Source organism: Platalea leucorodia (assembly GCF_965183815.1).
Source record: "Platalea leucorodia genome assembly, chromosome: Z".
In the NCBI taxonomy this organism is placed as follows: domain Eukaryota; kingdom Metazoa; phylum Chordata; class Aves; order Pelecaniformes; family Threskiornithidae; genus Platalea; species Platalea leucorodia.
Window position 1 is genome coordinate 67,808,918 of NC_138858.1, and position 23,291 is coordinate 67,832,208.

The following is a 23,291-nucleotide window of genomic DNA, read 5'->3' on the forward strand; positions in this document are numbered from 1 at the left end:
ACAAATGAATACATTTAATAAAAGACACTAGCTTTCAATATCCACCTTCAGTCAAACGCCTTGGGCTTTCGTCCAGAGCATCCTCTGTGTTGACCCAGCTACATGTGGAAAACCGTTACAGCCCAACACCTTCATGGGATGAGAAAACCACTGAGGTTGACAGGGACCTCTGAAAGTTGTGTTGACTAACTCCTCTGGTCAAGCAGGGTCAGCTAAAGCAGGCTGCCCCGGACCACGTCGAGTTAGGTTTTGAGAACCTCCAAGGATGGAGGCTTCAGTCCTCTGGGCAACTGGTACCAGTGCTTGACCACCCTCATGGTAACAAAATGGGTTTGTCTTATATTTAAACTGTATTCCCTATATTTTGATTTGTGCCCATTGCCACTTGTCCCGTCACCAGGCTCAACCAGAAGAGTCAGGCTCCCTCTTTCACATTCCTTCCCTTCAGACTATTTGTACAGATTGATGAGATCGCCGGAGCCTTCTCTTCTCCAGGCTGAACAGTCTCAGCTCTCTCAGCCTTTCCTCACGCAGGAGTTGCCCCAGTCCCTTCATGACGTTTGGCCCTGCGCCGGACTCGCTCCAACCTCTGCGCTGGGGAGCCCAGACCTGGACCCAGCGCCCAGGCGCGCCGCTCTCAGCAAGGCCGAGCGGCAAGGAAGCAACACCTCTCCGCACCCGCTGGCCACGCCGCCTTCGCCGCTCTCGCTGCCGCCACCGCTCCGTGGCACGAAGCTGGCGTGGGGCAGGGGAGGCCCGAGGCGCCGAGGCCACCCGTCCCGCGCCGAGGGCGTCGGGTCAGGGCAGGGCACAGCAGCCCCGCCCCGCCGGCCCCTCCGGCCGGCACCTGCCCGGCGGCCTGGCCCCCGGCGCGGCCGCCGCTCGCCGCCGCCACATCGCCCCCCCGAGGCGCGGGGGTCTCCCGCCCCGCCCCGCCCCGCCGTCCCTCACCGTGTAGCCCCGCTCCAGCTCGCTCTCCTCGTAGCGGAAGGAGGGGATGTACACCTCCATGGCGGGCCGGGCCGGGCCGGGCCGGGCCGGGCCGCGGGCGCCGCCTCCCCTTCAGGGCCGCGGGCTGCCGGCCAGCGGCGCCGCCGCAGCCATCTGCACGCGGCACGTGACGCCGCGCACGTGACGCCGGGCGGGGCGGGGCGGGGCAGAGCGCGCGGCCCGGCCGTTGGGCTTCGGTCGCTGGCGCCCCTCCCCTCGCCCCCGGCCGAGGGCGCGGGTCTGGCGGGGGCTTGGCTGCCGCAGGGCCGCGGGCGGCCGGGACGGGGCGGGAGGCGGCGGGCAGGGCGCACCGGGGGCGAGGACCGCTGTAAAGGTGTGCGGGGAAGCGGTGCCGGCGGGGCGGGGCGGAGGGACGAGGCCTTTCCCCGAGGTAGGCACGGGGCTGCCCGCCGGCCCGCCGAGCTGCTCTGCCGCCGTCACGGTAGCCGGCTCGGGGTCGTGGGTGCGAGGTAAGGGAAGCGCAGGTTCCTCTGAAAAGACCGTATTTTTAAAAACAAAGTTTGAGAGCACCTGCTTTCATATGCCAGGGCAGCCGCGTTGCCTCGGAGCACAGAAAAACGGGGAGAAAAGAAACCAGCTGCCAAAGGGATGAATTTATCCAGTCCTAAATTCACACCGCGGCTCAAACCACTTCTTAGGCCTGCTTGGTCAACAAACTCCCGATGGCTGTACAAACGTAGTACCTGTCATAATGCCTGTCAGGAACTGATATATGAAATTAAGGAGGGGAAAAAAAAAGTTCAGCACTGAGGAAAGTTGACGGTATTGTGGCTCTTCCTGAGAAGCTGACTCTTACTCCGTTATTTAGCAGAGCAAACCAAACCATCTCAGAGAAGTGCAGATGATTTCTAGTCGTTGGGGAAATTAAATAAAACTTCTTACTCCCTAAAATAAGCAGTCGCGTTGATGACTTAAAAAGCAATAGAGGCAGAAACAGAAGGTGAAATACCAGGTGTGTTTAGCAGGCAACGCTGTTGCACGGGGTAACGCTCTTGCTAACCCCAGGCTTCAGACTGTTTGGAAGCACTGCAAAATGACAACAAACCGCAGCTGTATTAGATGGCAGTGTAAGGTTTTATGAATGCTGGAGAGTCTCAGATGCTAAATGGATAAGATGTGCAACTTCACCATCTGTCGCTGATCTTTTGAAGAGTAGCTACCATTATAAATCCATGTGTATGCAGGGTTTGATTTTGCACAAGCAGAGTCAAGTATAAAAGCATACCTCAAAATGGACAGAAACCAAATTATTACTTTTATGTGACCTCTGTCGTTATGCTATCTCAGTGCTTCTAAGATCAGCTTTTTGAAATGTCTTCTGAAAACTAATTTGCTTCCTTCTAGACTAGTAACATCAGGGGAAAAAACGTTACAAGCTGTTTTTCCCTCCATTTCTCTTCGTTTTACTGCCAGCTAAATTTAATTATATCTTCCTCTAAGCAAAGACCTGTGACCTGAAGAACTCAGTACAAAATAGAAGGCTTTTGACTCAGAGCAAAGAGGACTAAAGCAAACTAACATTAGTTCACTTTGCTAAACTAAAGCAAAGTAACAACCATACATAATAAAAAATGACCGGAAATCAAAGCAAGATAGTCCTCGGGCATTCGTTTCTGCACATGCTGCTCCTGTGCCAGTGTCCTCAACCGCTAGTGACCAGCAGGACAGTCCCAGCACTGCTCTGTAGCAGTGGTGACAAGTGCGAACAGGTTTCCGGTCCCTGTGTGCTCTCGCTGTAGGGACCCTGTCCTTGGAACACAGTGATGACAGAAGGGAGTGAATAAGGAATCCCACTTTCCCCCAAAGCATACTCTGATAAATACATTATACTCATCCCAAGGAAAGGCAGGCCATGTAATAATAGTCTAATCAGTCTAGCAAAGGGGCATTCTAGAGAATAATTATCATGCTATCATTATTGTTAGTTTCTGGTTAAGACTCCAGTCGTTAAGCTTAGTTTCTGTTCTTCCCCAAATACAAAATGGACGGACAATTCCAATGACACTGTTTATGCCGTAATGCATTTATGCTGATGAGAAGCCAGTAGAATTTCACAGGGGCACTATTTGTGGTTGTTTGCAATCTAATAACCAATTATTTAAAAAAGCTACTTTTCTCCCTAATATCATATAACTTATTAACAAAGAAAAGTTTGAGACATTAATCTGGTTTCAAGTTCAATAGTACATAATGGAACTTTTGACTGTGCATCAGCCAAGAGGAACAAGGAAGATTACATGGTGAGCTGAATTCAAATACGTCAATATGTTTTGGAATGTTAAATACTTAATTTGCACAATATATCATCATTAGTTGGCTAATCTTTAAAGTTACATCTAAAGAAAAAATAGGATTTCTCCACATGGCTGACTGGCCAAGGATTGTCTTTCTGTCTCATACACTGAGGAGCAAAAATTTAAGAAACATTAATTCATAAAATGCTATCAACATGCATTGAAAACCATCTAGGATTCTTGTTTTTGAAAGCTAATTGCACAAATGATACAATGATTCCCACAAACAACAAACCAAGGATGTATTTTAAATGTAGCTTGATTTCAACTGGTGTAACATGTATTAAAATCATGTTAATAATCTTAAAAGCAGAACTGTAAAAGGGTTGAGCTCTACTGGTAATAATTACATAGGCTGCCTTCAAATTCATCTGTTGAGCAGGCCACAAAAGGTCCTATAGGAACTGTAGATGTTCATCTTCAGTGCTGGTTTTTGTTACAGGTATCAGTATCTTGGGTTATATTCTTAAGTTAACTTGTTCCAGAATGTAAAATAAATGAATAAATATACTCCAGTTTTAACTGTTACCTGTCACTAGACCCTAACTTAACCTTCCATGATTACAGAAACAATGAATCATCACTGTTTAGAATCAGGTCCAATCAGTGAAGTAAGTCACACTTAAATAATTGAATAAGAATGTGGCATTTTCACAATCAAACTTTCAGACTATCTAAAAATGAAATATATTTTTCAAAACAACCCCCACTTTGTTGGCCACTTCTGTTTTAATTTTTTCCAAAGCTGTCACTGTGCAATTCCTCCTGGGGGGGGGGATTCAGCATTCATCGTGCTAGAATGATTCATGGGAGAGAAAAAGGAATGAACATAGGCAACTCTGAAAGATCGGTTTCCACCAATCCTCATGATTCAAGGACTTTCTGAATGGCTAGTTTCCAGAATAGAAGTAGGCAAAGAAATGCATATAAAAATTCTAATCAAAGTGATAAGTAAAGTACACATCAAAACAAGAGGCCAGATTAAAAAAAAGAGATAAGATCACAACCTCAGTTAGCAGATTTTTTGGTTGCTACCAGAAAGACTGGTTTTAAGTAAACTTGCGCCTCACCATACTCCTACAGATACTGGTCTCCTAAGTAAATAGTAGCAAAATTCAACGTACTTGATAAAACTTTCAGTAAAACAGCATTTGCTTTTTAAGGGATTCACATCTTCCTCACTCCTCTAAAGATTAGCTGCATTTTTTTTGGAAGTGGTGTAGTTGTTTCTAAAACATCACAAAGCACTTTCATCAGCCAGTGATTACAAACAAGACCACTCGGAAAGCAGACAGGCAGGATCGTAAGTCTGGAAAGGTCAGTCAGTTTTCTACGTGAGTTCACAGAATCAAATAAAACCCTCAGTACTTCTCCTAACAGCCACAATATTGGAGCTGGTAAGTAGGTAGTCTTCTGAACGGCCCGAGTGTGTGTGCACGTGGGTGGGTGGGGCAAGGGGAGGGAATCAATGTTGTATTACAGTGCAAGATAACTGCAGGTTTTCATACGGTGCAGTGCTCCTCTACCCTGCTGAGACCTTCCCCGAAGTTCCACATTGGATGTGAGGCTAAGATAAAGCATTTCTGTTCTCATGATTTGTGGTATCTTCCTTCCTTGTGCGCTTCTTATCTTGATCTCTCTAAACCACAGGTACATGGTTTACCTCAAGTCTTTTCTCGCCCTTCCATTTTCATTGCACATTTCTTTTACTTTAGTTTTCATACAAATATCCTGCTAGAAGGATTCTGCCTAAGCTGCCTTGAATTCTCTTCTGAGATGCTCTTTCTTAATGACAGATTTTCTTAATGACAGAAAACAGATTTGGATTATTTTATATCCCTGCCCTATGTTAGGTATTTCCTCACTGATCTGGAAAAATATTGTTTTAGCAGTGAAGTCAAAAGTTATTTTACTTATTAGCAAGCTCACCCCCCATTCAACTATGGAAGACAAGAATTTTGAAAAAAGGGTGAATCCCCCTAGCAGATAACAAGTAACATTTTGAACAACCTGAAACTTCAGCTCCTTACATGTTTTAATATTGAACTTTTTTTTTTTTTTTCACATGGTTGTAATGGACTCATATTTTGCCAGAGATTCAAATTATTACACAGCCTATTCTACTCTAAAGTGGAAGGACAGGAAAAAAAAGTAAGTTTTTTTTTTTTCTTTTTTTCTGTAAGACACTGTACACATAATTATAGCGGATATTGGCTGTTCACTAAAATGCACAGGATATACTAGCCAGTAGCTCATCCCCACCAGAATTTGAAATGAATGAAAGAAACTGACGTATTTGGGGCATGAACTCCACAGATGCCAAAACACAAACTCCCATATGAGGCCTTCAGAGGGAAATAACTTAGGAGAGGTAAAAGAAGCAGTAATGGATAGGGAAACAGAGTATTCCATTTTAAAAGGGACAGTGACTACAGAATCGGGGACTTATTGTAGACTGAACGTCAGTTTAAGAAAGAGGTAACAATGTCTTCAATTTGAGCCACATCACGTCATATATTTTTAATTCAAAAAGCACCATGGACATGATGGATACAAGAATGGGGATGATTTAAAATTGTTGTAAACATCTACAGAGTTTATTTTAACCTAAAAAGTAAACTAGACTTCAGTAGCACCTTGTCTTTTATACAGCATTCCAAGTGTATAACACCATTTTGCAAACATTCATTGTGTTCATGCTGGTGATTCTTCAGTGGTACACTGGCTTGGAGTTTCAGGGAAACAACACTTAAATTTAGTACAAGATCCTGTAGTGAGCTCCACAGAGAAAATAGTTCAGCAACAGCTCCATTCACTTGGTTTGCGAAACATCTGCTAATACAGATGTTAATCATACTAGGAAAGATGATAAGCAAACCTTCAATCTTCATAATGTAGGGGAATACATGCAAAATAAATTCTGATTCTTGAAACGACAAGACTTTTATGCTAGCCAAATGTGACAGACGATCTGGATTGTCTGCTCAAATTAACCTTGTGATGCAAAAAAAAGACTACAAATTTTTTGTACTAGCAACCCTCTGTGACACTGAACTCCAGAAATGCTATTATCCTTTTGTTCTCCAACGGGCTTCTGGTTTTAAGAAAAAAACCTACATAATCCATTGTCATTTTCAGTTGTCTAGTATAGACAAAGTCACACTAATCCCTGCTATGAGACTAACGTGGAAGCTATTTCTCATTCTTTCATCACAGAGAGAAGAAATCTGATCCATAATTCAACTGAATTCTAATCCTGATAGAAGCAAAAAAAAAAAAAAAAAAATCAAGAGCTAAGAAATTTGGATATAACACTTAAAAAATCATGAAAGTATATGTTTACCCCTTTTGAGCTGTGCATGTCCAAATTGAGTCTTTAATTCTGGAAGTACCCACTTTCACTGGAACAAACATGAAGTTTACTGTTGAGCTGTTGGTTAATTGTCATTAGCACCAAGCAAGGCAAAGTCAAGTATATCATAACACTTAGTAGAGTGTTACACCTAGATCAATTTCTTCATCATAAACCTGTTGCATACTTGAGATTTTCAAAAAGCAGTTACAAGCTAAATGACTTAACAAACACTGATGCACAAGGTATTACAAACTTAAGGTTTTAGCATTTCACCATTTTAAAAGATGCTTGATAAAGGCTTGGTAAATGTTTTTGTAAAATAACCGTTTCTCTACTAGTTTCCTTGAAAATTCCTAGAAATACTGAGCCAACAGAACTCTGTACAGAAACAATAGAAGATGCTAATCTGGAAAGTTTACACTAATTTCATTGCATAAATCAGTGTGTATGATCTTCCAGTTGAATTTAGGTTTCCATTCTGTTCAGAAGTAGTATTGGGTGTTTCCTTATGCTTGACCGCAAATAATACAAATTCATGGGCTTATCCTGCAGTCTTATGATTAGCTGAAAGGCTTAAGCATTGGTGATAGATCCAGAGACAGATGTTGAATCACCGGGTGGAGATGTTCCTTCCAGCTTCTTGAATATGGCTCAACGGGAATGGAGTGTAGCCACACTTACATGATCTCCTATGGAGCACCTCCCTGTGCTATTTTCAGAGACAGAGAACTGGACTAGACAGACCATTAGTCTGACCTAGGAGGGCACATTTTGTCTTCCTAGGTGCCTGGTGCTTTTTAACAGGCCCAAGAGCATTCAAGCCATCGTTGAAGGGCTGAAAGATGTGAGATGGCTTATGAAGAAAGCCTACAGTCCTCTGGAGTAGGAGCTGTGGGACAGCTGATATAGCCTAAGGTACCAGAAATAGTACTGAACGTGTACATTTAGACAACCTGAATGGAGTTTTTGTGGTGGGATTGTATTTGACATGAAAGGTATGGTTCAATTGCCTGCAGGACAATAGGCAGGTCAAACACCCAAATCCCAAAAGGCTTTAGGGGTTTTCCAGCTCTGGGTGTCACTAGTCCCTGGCTCTTTTATTTGTAGGGGCACTGTTTCTGCATAGCAGACTAGGAAGGGAGGTTGGGACAGTAGTGAACCCAGGGGAAACAACTACAATGTCAAGAAGAAAATGACAGAACAGTGTCTCTGGTCTATTCTCACAGCTCCTAGCTATCTGTAGGTTAAAGACTTCTCAAACTGAGGAAGAAAGGTTTTAGGGTAACCTGTGTGTAACACTTTCTGATGAAACTCACTTTCTGCATTTCCCTCATTGCTTCTGAAACCCTTTGCAGTTCAGCCACGGACAACATCCCGTAGAACACCTGGAGAGGAGAAGGCTCAGGGCAATCTCATCCATGTATATAAGTATCTGAAGGGAGGGTGTAAAGAAGATGGAGTCAGGCTTTTCTCACTAGTGTTCAGTGACAGGACAAGAGTAAAGTGTCCACTGAGCCAGTATGAACAGTAAAGGTCTGGAAGATAATTATGTTCCAACAAGTTTTGTGAAAATTAGTGCTACAGTAGGGCTGAAGTAGCTCAGCTGGGAGAGTGTTAGACTGATAGATCTAAAGGACCCTGGTTCAAGTCTGGGTGTGAGCAGTGTTTTCCTGTAGTTTTCTGTGCCTAGTGCTGGGCTCTTCAGTACAAGAGAGATATGGAGCTACTGAAGAAAGTTCAGCAAAGGGCCATGAAGATGATGAGGGGACTGGACTACCTCTCCTATGAGAAAAGGCTGAGAGGGTTGTTCAACGTGGAGAAGAAAAGTATCAGGGGGTATCTTATCAATGTATATAAATACCTGAAGGGAGGGTGCAAAGAAGACAGAGCCAGGCTCTTTCCAGTGGTCTCCGGTGACAGGACAAGAGACAATGGGCACAAAATATGACACAGGAGGTTCCCTCTGAACATCAGGAAATACTTTTTACTGTGCGAGTGAGTGAGCACTGTCACAGGTTGCCCAGAGAGGTTGCGGAGTCTTCATCCTTGCAGATATTCAAAAGCTGCCTGGACACGGCCCTGGGCAACTGGCTCTAGGTGGCCCTGCTTGAGCAGAGGGTTGGACTAGATGACCTCCAGAGGTCTGTTCCAACCTCAGCCATTCTAAATCTATGAAAGCAACAGCTTCTCTTGCAAATGATTAACATTTGTCTAAAATTTAATATTAACACCTGCCATTTAATATTAATACATGCCATTGACAAGCTCCGTATGTCATTAAAATGACAAAGCAGCATGTCCTATGTTAATATTGTGCATTTCAGAAGAATGTTTAGTTGCTCTGATTTCTTACAGAATATACGACCAGTCCCTGCAAATGTATTTTCTACTCAAGAAAAATCCAAGCAGAATGCTAGCCCTTACAACTAGCTTGCACTCAGCTGAATTACCTACTTTTCTTCCTCCCCGATTACCAAAAGTATTGCAAGATTTTTTTCTTTTTGTATCCTGAGACCACTGAAGACAATTGATGAAATTTATCAGTCCAGCAGGGCATCAGTATTTCACAATGCGGGTGATCTTAACCCTTCAGAAGCTTTGTAGAACAATTGGAAGAGATTTTGGGTTATGCCGGTCTGTTGCCCAAGCATCAGTGTTTTGACACTATGAGTATTAACACATTACAGTTTACCAAGGCAGTGATCACTTCAGGTGAAAAGAATACCTGCAACAAAGAGATTCAAAATTAAAAGACAGAATCATTTACCACAAATACTTGTTTGTGGATCTTAAATACCATCTCCAGCATTCTTTACTAAATGTTGTTTCTGTCTTTGATACAAACTCAATTTCTTCTAAACACTACTTCTAAGAACACCAGTAGATATCTACAGACACAAAACCAGAGTGTTTAATGTTTCACAAGGTACATCCCTTTATTATTGTAATCACAAAAACATGATTTTGTACAGGAATGTTTAAGTGAACATTAATCGATGCAATTAAATTTGTTTCATAAAGATCAGGTAAACGTACTACAGAACATTGTATTGTAAAGAACAAAAATATCAGCTTTCTGGCCTTGCAGTGCACGTTTTAGTGCAAGTATTAAGACACGATAGTGTTCAATTCAGCAATGTATTGCAGAACATCATGCCACAGTCCACTTCAAAGAGGGTCAGGACATGCAGCTTGTTAATAAAATGCTGTAGTATATAAAAAAAGCCACATGTTAATTCATAAAATATATAGTGGTTTATTTGGATGATTTAAAGTGATTTCACTGTGGAATTTAGTTTTATCCAGGACAAACATCCAGAGTGTCTTGTCATTTGGAATATTCTTCTTTTAGGCGATGGCTTTGGCTTCAGGTAGGAATGCCTCCCAGTATTTTATTAGCTTGAAGAGAAGGGAAAAACACTCACTATTAAGTACTAAATGTTGGAAAAGAAAACACATATACCTTCCCCCTCTTGCAGTAAAATTGTCTCCGCCAGATAAAGTGAGAACATATTACCCATTCATTATTACATAATGCAAGCAAAAATACAAGTAATAAATATACAAATCTGCTCATAGCAAAAGGGTTGTTACCACACACTGAACACAATGCTATAGAGTACAGTTATACAGAATTTGTTTGCAAGCTCAGTTTGCTATTCTTACCTCTAAGGCTACCACTTTATTTATTTATTTATTTAAACAAAGCCAGAGGGTTATATTCCTGGAATGAACAAAGGAGAGACTCCCAGAAGAGTGTCTGGAACAACGTCTACTTCTGAGTTACTGGAAACTCTTTTACTGCTTTACAATATTCAGTAATATTATATACTTTTTAAAAAGAGCAATAAATGTTTAAGTAGTCAAGTCTTTTCAATAAGTCTAAGTACATATTCATTACAATTTACTCCAATCTATAAGTGAAAGTATTACTTCAATTTCAGAAGAAGACAAGACCCTCCACTCGCCCATAGCCCTAAGGGAGCTTCTCCCTCACTTCCCTGAATTAGACCTGTGCAAGGGAGCACAGCAATAGCTGGGAAACTGCAATCACTATGCTATTCTCCAATACAGTACAGACTAGAAGTAGTTCTTTATGTTTTAGAAACTGCTATAGTTAAAGCCTCTCTTTTTTTAACTAGCCTAGTATGGAATGTATTAAATATCAATGTGTACAAAACTTAAATTTTATCTTACCTGCTGTTGTGTTTGCACTAACGACTCTAAGTACTTGATAATAACAGTTTTAAAGTCTTTCACTCGTTCCTTCTGTTAATAAATAAATTATGGCATATTAACCTCTTAATCAATTTTACTTGGAATGTCAATATTATCTAAAGTAAAACTGTCGTTTACTTGGACAAAATTATACGTGCCTCAAATCTTCCCACTTCCTTGCGAATGGTTTTGGAGATCTGTTCAAAATCTTTTTCCCCTTGCTGAACTTTTGTCTCCCACTGGCAAAGGAAAGACATGCAGAGATAAGACTTTGTGTTGTCTGTTCGGTCTATCAGTATCTGAACTTTTTTTGGTATATTAGTGATAGTCACTCAAGAGCTGAAAAGGACCTATTTGTTTTTTTGGCATACTTAAGGGAAAGGCTTACAATAACAATTTCAAAGTAACAATTTGTATAATAGGATATCATGAGATCAGTTAAAACAATGGTATCTCTAAGGTAATGCTATCTGTAGATGAAATGTAAAAATATCTTAGTATTGCTATTAAGGAACACTTAATAACATTTTTTTAAAGATTCTTTAGAAAAGAAAAAGGATGTCTAAAGCTTTACCTGCTATTCCATTTAAAAACACTGCTATAATGGGAATCTATACCTGTAAGCTTTCTGTAACTACCTGTCCAATCAAGTGTGGAAGAGTCTCAAAAGTTTGTTCCCTGTACTTTCCTTTGATTAAATCTTCATCTCTGCCTATGGTCAAGTTATTATCTCTACCATATTTCTGTTGCAGATGACAAGCTATTGAGGATGTGTTTATTTGCTTTCCAGTCAGAACGCATGTTGCTTAGGCAAGCCAAACCATGGGCTTTCTTGTTCAGTGAGAACTGTTTTCATAGAAAGCAGGAGTAGAAAAGTTATTGCAGGCAAGAAGAGCACAAAAGGAAAATTCAGAAGTGATGCTGCTTGTGGGGTTTTGCTGTATTGGGAATGTGGCATTCATGTAACAATACACGACACTAGGTTTTGTTTCTCCTTAGTTTATGGGAAAAGACATCCAGCTACACAATAAGAGATCATCATCATCTACATTACCTTATAACTGCTTTTACACACCTATTATATTGTTAAATTTAAGCTAGCTGTGTAGATACACTGTGAAGAAACGTATCGGCCTTGCACTTCAGATGCATGCAGGCTAACATATTTAAAATGCAACTGTATCTGTTCATCTCAACATAGTAACTGAGTCATGGGAGCCAATACATCCAGTAACACTTATCTTCCTCAGAAAAAGGCAGCAGGGAAGCAACATACTTCAATATAGCATATTCCGGTTAGCAATCCAGCGGTGCTATTTATTCACAAAAGCATTTTGTGGTGCAGTGACAAGTTACTATTGTGATATGAGATGAACATCATCTACGTTCCAATAAATATCTATGTATTTGTATTTTTCATTTATATTTATTCCCCTTATTGCCTTTTCAGATATACATTATGAAGCTATGCAGTAAGTCATAATAGGATGTCCTTCACGGAAGAACAGCCTGAAGCGTTACCTGACTAACTGAAAAAATACCATACTCAGCCAAGGAAAAGGTAGACTTAAGACTGCCTGTGCCTTCTTACCACAGCAACTAGACGTGCCTGAGACTCTAGTGAAAGCCTCTACAGGCCTAATGGATCCAACATCCTGCCCAAATGCCAGGTCTTATACAAATTATCACTGGATAACAGTCTTGCCATCTTATCGTTTCTGATATGAAGAAATTTCTCCTTATTCAATAAGGTATTTCTAGGACTGTTCTTTGGCCTTTCATCTGCAAAAAGCAACTGAGTCATAGATGAAGCTGAAGATGTGTAGGCTTCCATTGCAATTTCTCTGCCAGAAGAACTACTACTACAGAATTCAGCAACTCTGAACAATGGCAGCAATAACTTTCAATCACCACATTCAAACTGTGTATTTACTAACAACCTTCTCTAATCATCCAAGAAAGTAGGAAAATAAATCCTTCAGGAACAACATAACTAATTCTTTTAATAGTGGGACTGAGAAAGGATCACTGAGTATGTCCTTCCACTTCCAATACTCAGGAAGTATTTTCGACAAGGAGTTCCAGCTCACTTGTATTGTGGATGGATGGGTGACATCAAGAGAGGCAACCAGCAAGAATGTGGTCACACAAGAACGACACTAAATTTCCCCAGTAAACAAAGGCCTTTTTAAGAAAAAGAAAGCCAAGTTAATGAGTAATTTCAACACTGTATGCAAAATATATTGAAGGGCAGAAAGAACAAAGCAGCATGTGGTTAGTGACCAATGAGGAAGCCAAACAAAGTAACTGCATAAGAGAGCTTGAAATCTACAATGATGTTCTCCCATTATTTAATGGGAGAATACTGGTGCATAATTAGAATGCATTAATGTTAAATAATTAAGTTGTCCTACCTCTTCAATTTCCTTAGTGAAGCATGATAGAAAAAGTGTATAAATTATGACACTTCAACATGTTAGATTTATTTTTACTGAAATTACACCATATATACATACATATATATATATATGGGTAGATATGCTGCATAATTAAGAACAGTTCTCCATTAGTTGTCTTAGCTGGATTTTAGCTTTAGAAGCCAAGTTCCTTTGCCTACCCAAGCGACCTGTTAACAGTTAAAAGCATTATTTAACTTGTCCATGTTCCCCTCCTCCCATCTCCCAGACTCTGTAGAGACAGTATTAACTGCCTTACAGATCTTACAATAAGTAACAATTGCACACATTTGGTATTTTAAATAAATTCCTTTTAACCATTTCAGTAAATATGGAAAACAGCAAATGAGTAAGTGATTTGTAAATAAAAATGGTATAAAGTAGTGCATTAATGCAGAATGAATGAGTAAATGCAGGTAGTCTGACCTCCAAAATAATGTTTGATAACGTTACCTCTTTTATCTCATCTTTAGCTTGCTGCAATTTATCAGGTTTGTTGGCAAGTTGGAGCTTTGCTTCAGCTTCACGTTTTTTTTGTAAAGTGACCTGAGCATCTTGCCACTTCTGCCAGCATTTCATTCGATGATCAAACACACCCTGTAAGGACAAATTTATTAAGCAACTAGAATTGTCAGAGCTATCTAAATTCCTAGTAGCAAGAGGTAATTCTGGATAAAACTGGAACAAGTATACTCAAAGAAACCTCACTGTGTCTACCACGTCTTCTTGCATTTCATTTGACAGCATGCTTGCACAGTTCAATACCTTCCACAAATAACACGGTATTCAAGAAGCCTTTTCAGAGCAGACACCTTCGTGCCCCAAACCATTTTGTGTTCCTCGTTCCATCAAAACACTACCAAAACAACCACTACGAAGTGCTCTATTAGGCAAATACTTCTCTAAATGCAGATTCTAGTGAACTTTTCATGCATATGGATTACGTGCATATTCAGCAATATGTTTTTGTTAGCAATGGACTAAGGTAACAGAATTAAAGTATACACATTAAAAAAAAAAAAAAAAAAAGAGAGAAAATAGAAAGAAAAAGATATACTCTCAGCAACCTGGAAAGTTCAAAGACATTTCTGGATAAAATTCGTGGACATCCCTTCCCATATCAACACCTAATTATCCTGTGCAGAGTGACTTACACCAAAACTGAATATTTTCTTTAATGACATGTAGATCCAGAAATTGTATTTGTTTGTTATTTACAGAAACTATTGGCTATCTACCAAATATGGCCAAATTATGTTCTCGAAAATTTATGATCATACTGTAAAAATAAGTAACCTGAAATAAACAAGTACAGTATGCTTAGACGCAGTGGTGTATGGTGTCCCCAAATACGGTGCACAATTAGTACAGCTCAAAGTTGATAATGTTCACCATTTGCATTTTGTCTGGATCTTATTAACCCATTCTTATTTTTGATCACAACCATTTTTATCACTGAAATAATTGATCATGGATGCATTCATTTTACTCAGCTAGAACTTCATGCAAAACCTTAGCATTAACTGTGTTATGACGTGTGCAAATGAACACATTAATTTACCCTAATTATACAAGTTGAGGAACGTGACTTTAAACACAAAAATCAGTATTTCTCCTAGTAGTACTCACTTTTACTGCAGCAATGAGACGAATGTAATCACCAAGCAGTTCTGAGAACACATAGAAATCAGCAAAAGCTTGTTCTTGATGCAACTGATCTATCTTCTCCTCAACCTCTGCAAGCTGAGACAAAGCTCTAGATAGAGCAGTGTGGTCCTCAGAGTTACCTAACATGGCAGCACTTTTAGCAAAGGCAGCTGTGTTGGCTGAAAGCTCTGAAATACAGGAGTAACGTTCAGTACGATATAGTTAATTTGTCATATTACTCTGCAGCACAAATCAGTGGAGCAGAAACCTCTGCCCTATTTCAACCCTAACTTCACCAACTGAAAAATATAAGCTGTATTTCCGAAAGGCCATGATAAAATACACAATGAAATCACATTTAGGAGAAAAACTCCTGCACAAAAACCTCTCCATCAGTAAATGTTTTGCTGAGCCTGTTAATGTCATGCCTACTCTGTCTGGCAAAAGACATGGAAAAAACTGTCACTTCGGTATTACCCAACTGCCTAGTTCAGAGCAAACGCAAGCTCACAAAACAAAAGCCAAGTCACCTACAGAGAAAATTTGAACCAATTTTAACAGGTCTATAGCACAGTTGTTCCATGCAGTTCGGAGTGGGAAAAACCCCAACTATTTCATAAAACCACCACCCCCATGAGTGGAATTTTTTTCTGTTGTACTGTTTTATTGACTACCTTTAACTGTGCATACGGTAATGCATTGCCACATTCTGACATGCCTTAAAAGAAAAAAGAAACACATACCAGCATGGCTGACATCTATGAAGATAAGAGTTTTGAGCTTATCTATTAACAAATACTTGGGCAACTGTCTCATCAAATCCCATGTAAGTCATCCTGTACAAAGTTAAGTCCTGTGAAGGACCTTTGAACAAAGGTTGAATCCAAATTACTGCAGGATTAAAAGTGCAGGTTTGTTTGCAACTGTGCTGCTTCTGCAGAATCATTAGAACACCAGAAATGTTTGAAGAAGCAAAATGTTTTCAGATATTTAAAACCTTTACAATTTAAACACAACTCTTAAAAAAAAAATAAAGACTTCTACAAATCTATGAGCAGGTGTCAAATCAACAGTAAACAAACACTTCGATTTTCCATTACTTCTTAAAATACTCCTTAGTCTTGAGGACATCTGGCCAAAGATTTTTTTACTACAAACAGTAACTCCAGATGGACTTATGAGAAAGCAACTTATGACATTTTCATGTATTTTTGAAAGTGTAGAGCTGAAAGGTGACCCCATATTTAACATAATACAGTAGTGTCAGAAGGCACATTTATGGTCTTCCTTGAACTACAAATCAAAGTTTTAGTATTTTTTTTTTTTTTTTTTTTTTTTTTTTTAAATCATCTGATGGAAAGCAACCTTTGACAAAACAGCAGCACAGGTGGTTAAAATATAAACTTACAGGCTTTGCTGCTCTCCAAAACAAGTAAACCAAAAGCTGATATTCTGAGACTACTTATCTTTCCAGAAAAGTTTACATTAACAGTAGCTTGGTGATGTATCTTTATGTGGACCAAATTAAGAATAGTAAATTTCTGTTTAAGAGCTTAAACTCAGTTAACAGAGCAATACTGAACCAAAAGATGTTCAAATGGATTTATGCAGCCACTTTTTGTTCAGAAGAAAATAACTCTTGCCATGAGACCTAAAGATACATTTATGGATGTCTACTATAGTAGAATGACTTGCTAGGTATGGTATTGAATTTCTGCAAGGAAAAAAATTATGCTTCATCAATATAGTAACTTTAGGAATGACAGATATTCTGGTTAAAATTAAGATTAAAAACAGGTACACAAAAATGCTAGAACAGTTTAAACTAAAAGGTACAATTAAAAGATTTTTGCATTAAAATACACTGTATAACTCTATGAATTACTTAAGAGCTCTGACATACCAAGCTCTTGTTTCATCACCATTTCCTAAAGTTCTAAGCACTTCAGTTCATGCAGCCACATAAAAGTAAAGTTACCTTTTCTGTGGCAGACTAATGCTTCGACACTGGCATGAAGTTTCCTAAGTTGCTGATCCAGATTCTCAAATTGCTGCTGTTTTTCTTCAAACCACTGACAAAAGATGAAAGAGTCAAGCATTACAAATTAGATTACCAACAACATTTCTGGTTTTAAAGAAGCAAATTATCCACGTACTGCCAGGGTGGTCAACTGATACAGCTAAGAATTCAAGCCAATAAGCAAATTAATAACCCATTTTCTACTTCTACAGCTTTAAAATGCAACTGTTGAGGCTCATTAATTCGTCTCATTATTCAAGCTGAAAAATCAGCTCTTACTGCATCTGATTCATTCATCTTGATTGTCATTTTGTTGACAGCGTCGGCAGCCTTGTTCACCATCCTCAATATTCCTGCTCCACTCAGAGCCTGGGTGTTAACCGCTCTCGGCAGCTGGAATTGAATGACAAATAAGGGCAAACAGACTGGTTAAAAGGATGGAGGTTTAACTGGGCACAAGGGGGAAAGAAAAGGATATAGTGTTTTCTTTACTCCTATGTGTTTCAATATAGTGGAATCTAATTTCTCAGATTTACTACTTTTACATTCTCAAGGGGAAAACTTAAAAATATAGACTATTTACTTTTCTTCAACATCTTTACATTTAAATGGAACAAACAACCCACTTGTCCAAAGTTATTATGAACTAGCCAAAGGTCCTAACTAGCCACCTATACACTACAGAGAACAAACTGCCACTACAGAAACAGAAAAGCTTAGATTTACAACAAATTAGACAAAATAAATTCTGTAAAACATTTAATTGTAATGCAAGATTTGCACTGTGTGCTGATTGTAAAAGGTTGATGTCTTTTTGCTTTTCAATATAGGCCAGATTTCAAAACCTACCTCATGTGTATCAAGAGAACTGTGTATTTGCTTAGGTACTTAGAAATCCTCAGGGGTTAAGTTAACAAACTTTAAATTTAATTGATATTATTATTCAGGGTAGTCTGAATATGCCATACAAGGTGGCCCCTATGTCAGACCATTTACCCTTCATGTGATGTTTTGTCTGTCAGCAGCATTGACAAATCCTCTCTAAGTTATCTATCAATGATGCTTTTGTCAGCAGTGAGGTCTCTGTGACTTATTAGTATAACTAAGATATTGACATGGGCCAAAAGACAGTTCAGTATTACAGTGAATCCACTGTGCACGTTTATAATCTTTAACAATATGTTTAATAGTGTGAAAAGTGCCAGATTGATAGTATGGGTGACTGAAGTACTCTACTCACAAAACATCTGTAGCCTGGCCAGCAGCATTGCTAGTGTTTTCAAATTATCCTAGCAATTCACCTCATGTTGGACTCCTAGAGGCAAGACAGCTGTTTTCAAGCCAGTTTAATTCTTGATCTGACTTAACAATCAGTAACATCAATTACGGATTTTCACCATGTATGACAAGCTTCACTCGGAACTAGACAGACCAACACGCTTGAGAAGTCACTGAACAGCAAACAGCTTTTGGTTGCTACCACTTCAGTTTTATCAGAAGCAGAGGCACACCGTTAACTAAGTAGCCTCTGCCATTCTGTGCCATGAAGGGAACAATCCAATTTGATTTCATATGAATTTAGGGGATCAGGTCTCAATACAAAGAGAATATATTGCTTTGTAGGCTACCATATCTAGAAACAAACAGGAGAACTGAAAAGAACTTAAATACCTCGGAACTTTCCAAGAACTGTCTTAAATCTGGATCCTGTAACAAGGTTGGGTGTTTTACTGTTCGTTGTAGATACCTATGATTTTAAAAATTAAAACATTAGATAACAAAATGGATTTAATGTGCCTGACAGCATTGGAAAGTGTCCTTCATCTAAAGAATGGGTACAATGCAGCACACAACCTCCCTCATTATCTAATGGGGCTTGAACACTCTTAAAAAGTCACCTCTAAAGGGTCAGATGATAGTTCAGTCTCCATGCCCCTTCAATCCTTTGCCTCTCTGCTGACTCTTCAAACTACATTTATGCATTCTGTCACCTTCTTCTAGGCTAAGTCCTACGCAGAGTTACCAGCCAGGACCACTAAGCTGTTGAAACATTCACTGAAGCCTCATTCCAATAATGCTGTGACAACACTTGAAACTTCTAACTGAAAGTAATGCAGCCCCACGCACTCCGTACCACAAAATAACACACCAAAGGTGCAGGCAGTGGTTTCTGACATAGTTTGTTTACACCAGAAACTCCTCAAGATGGGACCTGCCATAACTGTTATGTTGCACAGCGGTAAAATATTATACTTCATATTTTCAACAGCTGAGTGAAGTCCTCCTCCTCTAATAACAGCCAATTTATGCCAGGAAAAAAGAGATGAGCTTGTTTAAACATTCTTGTACAGTGCAGCGGACAGGCTTTGTGTTACAGATAATTCTGGCTGACTTATTTTACAATTAAAGGAAATTTTGGAGAAGTGAGCTCATTATGTTCTAGGTATGAACTATTTCTTTCCTGGCTAGACTAAAGCCTTCACCCCATATTAGTTCTAAAGGACTCATCCACCTCAAAAAAAAAAAAAAAAAAAAAAAAAAGGAAAGTGTCCAACGCTTACATGAGTGCTTCATAGAAATCTAGTACCTCAAAAGATCACAGGAATATAGGTATGTGTTATTGCCAATTAAGATGCAGTGACATAATTCTATCAACAGCACACTCTACTTTTTGCAAAGCTTTAGTTTTGCTCAAGCATCAGACGTAAAGTACCAGAACGGCCCCGTAACATTCACAAATTGCTTAGAAACTGTCCTACAAAGTGATGTGGGCTGGGACTTTTAACTGAAAGTATGAGTATATTGATATTGTAAATGTAATGTATTTTTTCCATCCTCCATTAGGCATGGCCACCAGATCCTTATTCTTCTTCCTAAAGAAGCTAAGGGCTGCAATGAAACCATTTTATATGTTAGACTGCTCAACTTTTCCTTGCTTGTTCTATACCCAGTAGCAAGTATAAGTTAAAGTTAACATGGCAAGCAACCAAAGAGATTTTTCTTTAGAAATCTGCTGCTAGAGAATAGTCTTTACTCCAAGGGAGACTTCTAACATTTTCACTGGAGACAACTGGCAATGTGTTTGAGGACATCTGACAGGCAGACTTGTAGTATCCAAGTTCAATATTCTAGGGCATAAATTTTAGTGAACTCAACTAACAAGGTGCATTGCTTTCCTGCCCACTTTCCCCATAGTTCTCAGTTCAAAAAACAGCAAATTGAAGCAGATTTCTTTGGTCTGACTTTCTGGGGAGCATTAATACATTTTCCTCATGTTTAGGCAAGAGCAACAGAACCACTGCCTCTAAGTATCATTTGAACACCTTGGTAGATAGGTAACTTTTTTATTCTGAAAGGAAAAGACAGCTAAAATTGGCATGATGAAAAAGTTGCTCCTTGCCAGATAAGATATTCACAGTCTTTCTGAAAAAAATAGATGGAATATACTGTGAAGCCTTCCCAACATTGTCAAAAGTCCTGCGGAGTCCATTCCCCAGTGTGGGAAGAATGTTCAACATGCACTAGAAATGGTACACTAGTGTAACTCTTTTAACAAATAAATGAAAAAGCAGCACGCACACAAGCTTGTGAATGCAACTTTTTTTAATCCTACTTCTGTTGTTCAAGTAAGCAACCAAGAGGGAAACTAGTCATCTCTACTACAGATACAGACCTAAAGTTGTGTGGAAGTATCTGTTCAGTTATCTAAGCCCAATTACTCTAATCCCAGCTGTTATTCCAAGTCTTCATATCTCACAGCACCACTCAAACTTGTATAACCAGAACATGTTTCACAGTTCCACTCCAAGTGACAAAACAATTTCAGTAACTTCTGGGTGCAATTTTATGTGGCAAATGTTAAGCTATATGCCAATTTTCAGTAACAGATAACTAAGAACAACCTATCAGTATTTTGAGGTTCAGTATCATTTCAGATGTTCTTCTGCTAGGAAGAAGGTCTTCTGTCTTAGGGAACAGAAAGATATTAGCAACAGGATTCTGAAGAGATATTTTTTTGTTTAAGATTGGCTCTGGAACTCCAGAAGTTCAAGAGCTTCATACATTATCTGTTAGATAGCTCTTCCAACATACAATCTACAGCCTTTGACTTGTGTTAATTTTCTAGTTTAACTGAAACTGTTATATTGCATCACAGCAATCGGCATATTATAAAATTACACCAAAATTAAGGCTGTATACTTGTCCACGTTCTACTAGTTATTTTCTAAAGGCTTTACTAGCCATGCCAACAGGGGAAAATGATGCAGTATATCAGTGACAGTACCCTTCCATGGCAAAGATACTTGAACCATATTAGTTGTACACCAGTGCTGGATGACAGAGATCCAGTATCTCTTATGCCAAAATTCAGTTAGTCACATCAATGTACTGTAAGTCATCAGAAGGCCGTTGTACTTTCAGGTGACTGAAGGTCTCTTTCACCCATCTCCCTGCCCAACAGTTGATTTTCTATGGAACAGATAGACTGCTGAAGTGCCTTAATTCCTTAAACCCAAAATGCTTCAGTAAGCTGATAAAGAAAGTTTTACTTACTGGATCTCTGGAATCTCAATTTTAAGCACCAACCAGTTTGAAAAGAGTTAGCTATAATCCTCTCTATGAATAAGGCTGCATTTCCCATTATTAATGGGAATTATTCCATTTCTACACAAAGATTTGGCAGCTGCATACAGCCTCCAGAATCTAAGTACAGATGGCCCAGACCCCAATTACAGAGCCCACGTAGTATATTACATGTCATTCTGAAGCTAAACAAGTTTTAGTTAGATACATACATTACCTTTCTAGAGCTGCTCTTCTTTTCTCTACAAATTCAGTAGATGAGGAATCTTCCTTGCCTACTTTAACTTTGGTCATGCCTTTGAAGAAAATGGCATCATATTGATTTTATTTTATCATAAAGAAATCATTAACATAACCGATGTGACTAGAAGATACAGCTCACCTAAGTTTATGTATTTAAGTCAAATTACAATGAAAAATACTACACAGGAACAGAAAAAACATCAACACTGCATGCTGCATGGTTTTGTGGAAGCAGGTCTGCGAAATATGCAATTTCCTGTAATGTATTAATTGTGACTAAAAGTTATAGAAAACTAGTTTAATTTGCATTTATGAAGACAATCTAAATGAAGATCAGAGTCTTACTGGTCACTCATGTTCACAAGAAGAAAACAGTTACCCAAATAAAGCAGAATAGGAAAGTAAATCTCAGGTTATAAGCCTATTAATTGGTAAGCTTATTACCAGTATTTTCATTCTATTATTTTTTTAAGTTCTGAAACGAAGAGTTTTTTAGTCAACTAAAGCAAACTAATCAGCTCTGAAAATTCTGAAGCATATGAACAACTACAAACTGAGTTGAGAATAAAATTAGCAGAATAAAATGCATGCAGCTTTATATCACTTCCTCTGCCCAAGTCAAGAGCGGCCAAAAAACTATGACAGGGAGCCAGAGTTATTGATGTATTGTGGTATGGGAAATACATTCACCTCAGCAACAGAACTCTAAAACTGTGAGACTGAGGTCAATATTTTTCATGCTAAAGACCCAAACTCAGAGAGTTTAGGAACCTGAATACTATCAAAACCAGCATGAGACACTGAACATTCATAATCACTCTTATTTCCTAAAACACAGGAGAGGTATGTTATGATACAGCCCAAACATCTTATTTCTACCTGTAGTGTATTCTTGCTCTGTTAGTTCTGTGCTTCTCCATCTAAAAGTTCTAAGTCTGAGATTCTGAATGTGTACTCTGTGACCTGCCAGGTCAACTGTTCCCAAAGTTGTTCCTCACCCGATCTCCCTTCTGGCTTTAGAAGTTTCACACAGTAACCCACGGAGGGGACAAACAGCATCCTTACAGGAACAAGGAGGGACCCTTAACCTCTCAGTGAAGCCTTAGTTTTTCCCTTGTCTGTAACATGATGAAAATAAATCCGATCGGCATTTTTTTCAAAGGTATACTACACAGTGTAGCGTAACTGTAAATCCACAAATTTATCTGTAAAATTGAATATGACTTTAAGTACAAGGATTAAAGTATTCAAACAAAAGTGAGAGAATTCACATGCCTCATGTTTTTGCATTAGAGTATTACTATTCATTAATATTTCACTGCAGAAAGCACGAAATGCTGCAGTTTAACACAAAAGATCCTTCATGTTTGATAGCAACAGAAGTTCACAGTAAAAAAAAAAACCTGAATATGTAAGCAAATGACCAATATGAAGAATTCCTAACTTGTGATATTGACAGTTAT

At 39.2% G+C, this 23,291-nt stretch overlaps 2 protein-coding genes across 3 annotated transcripts in view; both read right to left on the bottom strand.

Moving 5' to 3' along the window:
* The window catches only part of SNX24 (sorting nexin 24), a 94,272-nt gene extending 93,224 nt beyond the window's left edge, over window positions 1-1,048 (bottom strand). Inside the window, exon 1 of the mRNA XM_082335569.1 lies at window positions 952-1,048. Within this exon, the coding sequence (XP_082191695.1) occupies window positions 952-1,011 (60 nt within the window). The 5' untranslated portion in view covers window positions 1,012-1,048. The remainder of the gene's footprint in view (window positions 1-951) is intronic.
* A 7,627-nt stretch (window positions 1,049-8,675) lies between these two features.
* SNX2 (sorting nexin 2) overlaps window positions 8,676-23,291 on the bottom strand; it is a 36,033-nt gene continuing 21,417 nt past the window's right edge. The window contains exons 7-15 of one of the 2 annotated variants that reach the window (XM_082335518.1): window positions 21,803-21,881; window positions 18,673-18,748; window positions 17,281-17,394; window positions 16,960-17,053; window positions 14,964-15,169; window positions 13,788-13,931; window positions 11,037-11,117; window positions 10,858-10,929; window positions 8,676-9,385 (exon numbers count right to left, since the gene is read on the bottom strand). In XM_082335518.1, the coding sequence (XP_082191644.1) occupies window positions 9,311-9,385; window positions 10,858-10,929; window positions 11,037-11,117; window positions 13,788-13,931; window positions 14,964-15,169; window positions 16,960-17,053; window positions 17,281-17,394; window positions 18,673-18,748; window positions 21,803-21,881 (941 nt within the window). In that variant the 3' untranslated portion in view covers window positions 8,676-9,310. Of the gene's footprint in view, window positions 9,386-9,896; window positions 10,060-10,857; window positions 10,930-11,036; window positions 11,118-13,787; window positions 13,932-14,963; window positions 15,170-16,959; window positions 17,054-17,280; window positions 17,395-18,672; window positions 18,749-21,802; window positions 21,882-23,291 lie in introns of those variants that run through there. The other variant, XM_082335519.1, reaches the window with a different exon arrangement.